This window comes from Austrofundulus limnaeus, unplaced genomic scaffold (assembly GCF_001266775.1).
Source record: "Austrofundulus limnaeus strain Quisiro unplaced genomic scaffold, Austrofundulus_limnaeus-1.0 Scaffold47, whole genome shotgun sequence".
NCBI classification, from domain to species: domain Eukaryota; kingdom Metazoa; phylum Chordata; class Actinopteri; order Cyprinodontiformes; family Rivulidae; genus Austrofundulus; species Austrofundulus limnaeus.
In genome coordinates this window covers 111,162-116,866 of record NW_013952449.1, presented here as the reverse complement: position 1 = coordinate 116,866, position 5,705 = coordinate 111,162, and the positions used below count along the sequence as shown (strand labels likewise).

Below are 5,705 nucleotides of genomic sequence, written 5' to 3'. Positions count from 1 at the left end.
TATATATATATATACATACACACATAAACATTTTTTAAATGGCAGTTGTATTACATTTGTTAAGTGTGCAGCACTATCTGGCCCTCTGGTAGTGTTAATAAAAAATTGTGGCCCCTTCAATCATTTAGGTTGCCCATCCCTGACCCAGGTGGAGCAGCAGGAAGCTATTTAAGCACCCAGGGAGCAGTTAGGGATTAGATGACCCCACAAAAACCACAGCATATGGATATTAGTCAAATCTGTGTGTATTTAGTCTGAAATAGGCTGCACTACCACTGAATCACAGCCGGCTCATTTAAAACACCAGGATAATAAATAATAAACCCAAAATAAAATAAATAATAAATAAAAAACCCAAGATTGTTCTTGAAATTAGGCCTAAATGATGTGATTTATAATTTTTATGAGATTATGACTAGTGTTGATTATTGGGATGGGTTGTTGAAATAATCTAAATCTCTTCAGTCTTTTATTATTATAAAATATAATTTCCTACATAATTTTGTCACAGTTGTTTATGTTGCAGTGCATTAAGGGAAGTACTGACTAGGAGCCTCAGGTCTTCAGCAAAAACAGTTCAAATAAATTCACACCAGTGTTGCAGAAGATCAGATGAGTGTGGAGACAAGAGCAGAGTGAAGTTTGTTTGCTTGCCTGTGCCTCAGCTGCTGTTTACAGCAGGTAGAGGAGCGCCACCTTGTGTCATCAGGAGGAATCTGTTCATCGGGTCACATTCCTGTCCTTTGAGCACTAGCACATTTACATTGTTGGAGCTAGACGTTCTGTAGTTTTCCTCCGTATGAAGCCTGAACATCAGAGTCAGTTTAAAGCAACAGCAACTAGTTGGACACTCAGCTAAACACAACTACACACCTGATTATGAGTCTGGCTGAAGAGAGGAGAAGTGAGAAACAGACTTTTGAGCTAGAAGCTAAAAGAGTGAGAAATAAAAGACAAGTTAGAAGTAAAGAAATAATAAAAAAGACGTGGCACAGACAGTACACAGGAGGAATAAATCAAAAATAAAAAAACAGGGTGAAGGTAGAAATTTCAGTTTGATGTTGCCAAAATGTTTTTCCAAATTCTGAGTAATGGTGGTCAATGAAAAAGAAGAAGAAGAAAAAAAAACTACAACTATCATGTCTCTGCAATCAATTAAAATGACAAAATATATCACTGGTTTAAAAAATGTCACTAGTTACACACTATTAACACAAACAATAAGGACACTAAGGACTATTTCTATGAAATAATGAAGTCAAAACAACTTAATGAGGGTTTATTTAGAGACACTGCAAACCTTGGCCAGATAATCCTCCACTCTGCTGTTCTGTCCCTCAGTCGTTGGACTCAGAAGGGGAAATCCCAGACCAAAGCTTCTGTTCTGGGACCCAAGTGTGGCCCCATAGTTTGCTGGAGAACCCAGAGAGCTCAGGTCCAGGGAAGGCCCGACAAGGCTCCCATTTGTGATGTTGCTCGTGATAAAAGACCTGCTGCGCTCACTGAGCAACTTGGAATTGGCTTCTGAGAGACGAATGTTTGCCCTGTGGATAGAAAGGCAAAACCTTCATCTGCTTTCATCTTCACAAGACTTCAGTGATTTCAATGTGTACACAAACAATGCATTAAAAAGATTCAAACACAATGTTTACGGTGGCATCTCACTGGGCTGGAACGAGTTCACATTCATGTTGGGGTCTCCAGAATGTTTTGTGACATTCGGGGAGTTCTCCATGTCCTTGTGTGGGACACAGTAGAGTGCAGTCTTGCTTGAGTTGTGAACATGTTAACAAAATTTGTATCACAAATTTTACTTCAAAACAGACACAGAGCTGCTACGGATAATCCCAACCTGAACTGCCATGAGAGTCTAGTGTCAAACCTGTCTCTGAAGTGTTAGGGCTGCTTTGCATATTTTCTCCCAGTGGCCTGTATGCCACAGCTATTAGTGACGAATTTCTGTTAAAATTCAGGCCACGAGCATCACTTCTGGGTCCTGCCTACTGTGAATTGTTTTTAGCATTAGCTCCTAGAACTAGACCATGAAAAAGTCGCAAAAGATAAAGCATCTGTGAGCTACTGGTACAAAACTTGAGTTCTGTTGTGTGTCGTTGTGTCCACTAACCAGTAGGTACAAGAGAGTTGTTAGTTTTTCTCCAGATTCCTCTTGATGAGGAGTTAAGGCAACAACAGTGGATCGTGGCTATACGCAGGGACAATTTAGCTATAAAAGCTCACACTCGTGTTTGTAGTAAGTATTTCAAACCTGAGGATATTTAAGAGCCAGCGTCAGAAATGGGAAGATGGAGATTAAAGAAGGGAGCTGTACAATTAACTCCTTCACTGCCAAGACCCGAGAGAGCAAAGACCACTTCCAGAGGACAGCGAGGAGGAAGCTAACACAACAGCCAGTATAGACTAGATGTTTAGATCATAAGTATGCTGCTTCTCCAGACTCTGCAGTTGTGCATTTAGTGCTGGAGGTAAATGTTATAATCCAGGAGGAAATCCACCAGCTACGGGAACAGTTTAGAGTCTGACGCTAAGGCAGCTGTTTGGCATTCACCGTTTTGCTGCTTCCGACAAGAACATTAGATTCTTCACAATGTAGGTGTGTTTGTGTTATACAGAGTATGAAATTATTATAGGCAACTTTTTCATGAGTTTTATGCAAAAGCCAAAACTTGTTATTGTATATTACAGTGTAGACAAAATCCAAGCACCCCTCCCCTCCTGTAGCAAGAGCAGCAGAACCTCTGCCTTAAAATCATTCCATGTTTCAGTGCACCAACATCAGGGAACACGATCCAAACCAAACAAGTAGTCATCAATTTAAAGACCAGACTCTGCTCTTTCCAACAATATAAGTGTCACAGCTCTATATGAAAAATTCACAGAACAAGCAGCCAAGGAATAGTGAAAAAGGCTTAATTCTGGACGTCTTACTTTTGATTTTTTATGGGTTTAATCTGCTTAAGAGTAACTTTTTCCGCTTGCGTGGCCTTTTGTCAACTTGTGCATCTCCTGTGTTAATGTTGGTACATGTAATATGCAAATCTTGTCCTGTGGACAGCTGCCACTGAGTGTAAAAAGCCTGCGCTAACACAGTGTTGCCTGCGAACCGGAAGTGCTGTTTGTGTTTGTGGCCAAAAAATATGGAAGTGCTAGAACGGACGTCCATGGCATATAGTCTTGCAAAGTTTCTTTTGAAGGTTATTAAGCCCTATTTACATTGTATCTGCTCCGACCTCCGCAGTAAGAATGTCCCCTTTATAATCAATAAGTACATTTACACTGCATCCGCAGGGCAGTAGTGTGCACAGGGCCATCCAGAGTCAATCTACAAAGACTGAACTGCACCAACAGCAAAATAAACTATTATTAACTATTATTGCACAAACTAGCATTTCCTGCACATTCTCAGAGCACCTCTGTGCTTCTCAGCGGAGCAGAGCCTCTCACATTGTTAATCTGGTTAAAGTATGAATCTGTCTGAGGATTAGAACATCACAGTCTTTAGTTTGAATTCAAAAGGATCCTCAGTCTGGCTGCCTTTTGTTGGACTTACTAGTTTCAGGTCTGTGAAGTGCAACAGGTGTAGTGAGCTGACTGTAATATCATTCTAACCTCTCCAGTTTAGCAGTCAGGGACTTCCGGAGGCGCGTCTCTTCGGAGTAGAGTTGCCGGTACCGCTCTAGCTCTGTGCGTGTGGCGTCTTTTTGGTTGACACTATCCTGCTGGGTGGAGCGGGCTCGGCTCAGCTCTCCCTCCAGCTCCCGGATCCTCTGCTCCAGCTGAGAACGCAAGCTCGCCTCATTGGCAGCTTTAATTTGATCTAGTGCTTCTTGTGATGCTGCCTGGGACTGAGAATAAAAACAAAACAAAACACAATTGTCCTAAATTAGACACAGAGATACTGCCATGTTGTACATAAAAATGATCAAATATGTTAATCTAAGTTTATTCTGTGTCATGTGCTACAGACGAGCACCTGGTTTGTACCTGAAGGAAGAGGTTGACCTGCTCCAACTTTAGTTGGATTTCTTGTCGGGCTTTCTCCTCTGCTTCACGGCGGTACTGTTCCATCTGACTTTGTTCTACCTGAGCAGTCTCCAGACGACGTCTCAGGTCCAGGACCTCCTCCTCTAACTGCCTCTTCCTCTCCACATGGTCACTACTATAGCTGAAGCTCTTCAGGGAGGCTATCTGAACCTTAAGCTCCTCAATTGTTTTTTCTAGCTGACTGCGGCGATATGTTTCTTTCTCCAGCTGCTCTTGCAGATCATCCACCTGAGAGAGAGAGAGAAAGTTACATGGTTATTATTCAACAACCAGGCCAGTGTATGAAGTTACATGTAAGAAACTAAAGCAACCACCTGCAAATGTCGCTGTCGGCCCATGTCCATCTGAAGACTGCTCATTGGGGAGGCAAACTCTGCTCCACCAGCTTTTTGATCCTGAACTTTCTTCTTTGCAGTCTTCAGTAAAGTGCGCAGCCTGAACCACACAGAAACCAAGCAGATGTCAGACTCAAACCAGATCCAAACAACTAAAAATTAAAAGTAGACAAACTGAATTTATTATTACCAACACAATTTTATTTAATGCAATAAGATACGCAAGTACATTATCTTTTTTCTGATTTATAGAAAGAGATTTTCTTTAATAAGAAAAAGACAATAAGACACAATAAAGACAGAACAAAACACATACAGTAGATTCTAAAATAACATCCTTACAAAGGAAATAGATACAGGTGCACCACATAAGCTTTCTCAGATGGGGTCTATAGGATCCTAAGTGGGTCTAAACAGTGGGGGGTACAGTCCACAGGCCACAAAGAAGCGTTTAGGAGTCACCTGTACATTTCCTTTTGAAGCTCTGTGTTTCTATTCATCTCTTGATCGAGACGAGCGTCAACAGCTTTTTTCTGCTCTGTGAGTTTCTTGGCTTTCTTCTTCTCTATTTCCATCTGCAACACAAACAAACCAGGCGTTGAGAATCAAATCAAAGATTTTTTTAAGAATTAATTGTTATTTAAATCGATTGTAACATAATTCAGTTCTTAAGTTAAACAGAGTGATAACCTGGGCAGTCAGTTCTCCTTTTTCTTTTTCGAGCTCCGCTAAGCGCAGTCCTAGTTTTGAGCGGCTCTTCAGCTCTTCCTCCCACAGGGCCTGTGAGTCCTGGGCTGTGTGAGACAGCACACTTTGTTTCTGGACCTGAGGAAAAAAAGAGACACAAGTCAAAATTTGAAGAATAAATTGCAAAATCTAGAGCCTAAAATTAAAAAAAAAAATCATTTGACAGTTTATTTTCATTTTCAAGTATCAGCAAAAACTGATCATCCTAACGTGTAAATTATTTCACACAAACCAGATCAAATTAATAAAATTAATGACTTCTATTTAAAGGGGGCCTATTATGCAAAATTCACTTTTTAAAGTTTTTTTACTCAACTTTGGGTATGTACTTTTTAAAAAAACAGTCCTAGGACCAAAAAAAATGCACCCAGGGGCATATTTACTGTAAGTAAATGTATTTTTAATGTACAGTGGGGAGAACAAGTATTTGATACACTGTTGATTTTTCAGGTTTTCCCACTTGCAAAGCTTGTAGAAGACTGTAATTTTTATCATAGGTACTCTTCAACTGTGAGTGATGGAAGCTAAAACAAACATCCAGAAAAATACAATGTATGATTT

At 40.4% G+C, this 5,705-nt stretch overlaps 1 protein-coding gene across 4 annotated transcripts in view; it reads right to left on the bottom strand.

Annotated features, from left to right (window-relative positions):
- ankrd26 (ankyrin repeat domain containing 26) overlaps positions 1-5,705 on the bottom strand; it is a 48,213-nt gene that overhangs the window by 2,494 nt on the left and 40,014 nt on the right. For all 4 annotated transcript variants that reach the window (XM_014008029.1, XM_014008030.1, XM_014008031.1 and 1 more), the window contains 6 exons: positions 5,088-5,222; positions 4,860-4,972; positions 4,374-4,497; positions 4,003-4,290; positions 3,628-3,863; positions 1,301-1,544 (listed from right to left, as the gene is read on the bottom strand). In XM_014008029.1, the coding sequence (XP_013863483.1) occupies positions 1,301-1,544; positions 3,628-3,863; positions 4,003-4,290; positions 4,374-4,497; positions 4,860-4,972; positions 5,088-5,222 (1,140 nt within the window). The remainder of the gene's footprint in view (positions 1-1,300; positions 1,545-3,627; positions 3,864-4,002; positions 4,291-4,373; positions 4,498-4,859; positions 4,973-5,087; positions 5,223-5,705) is intronic.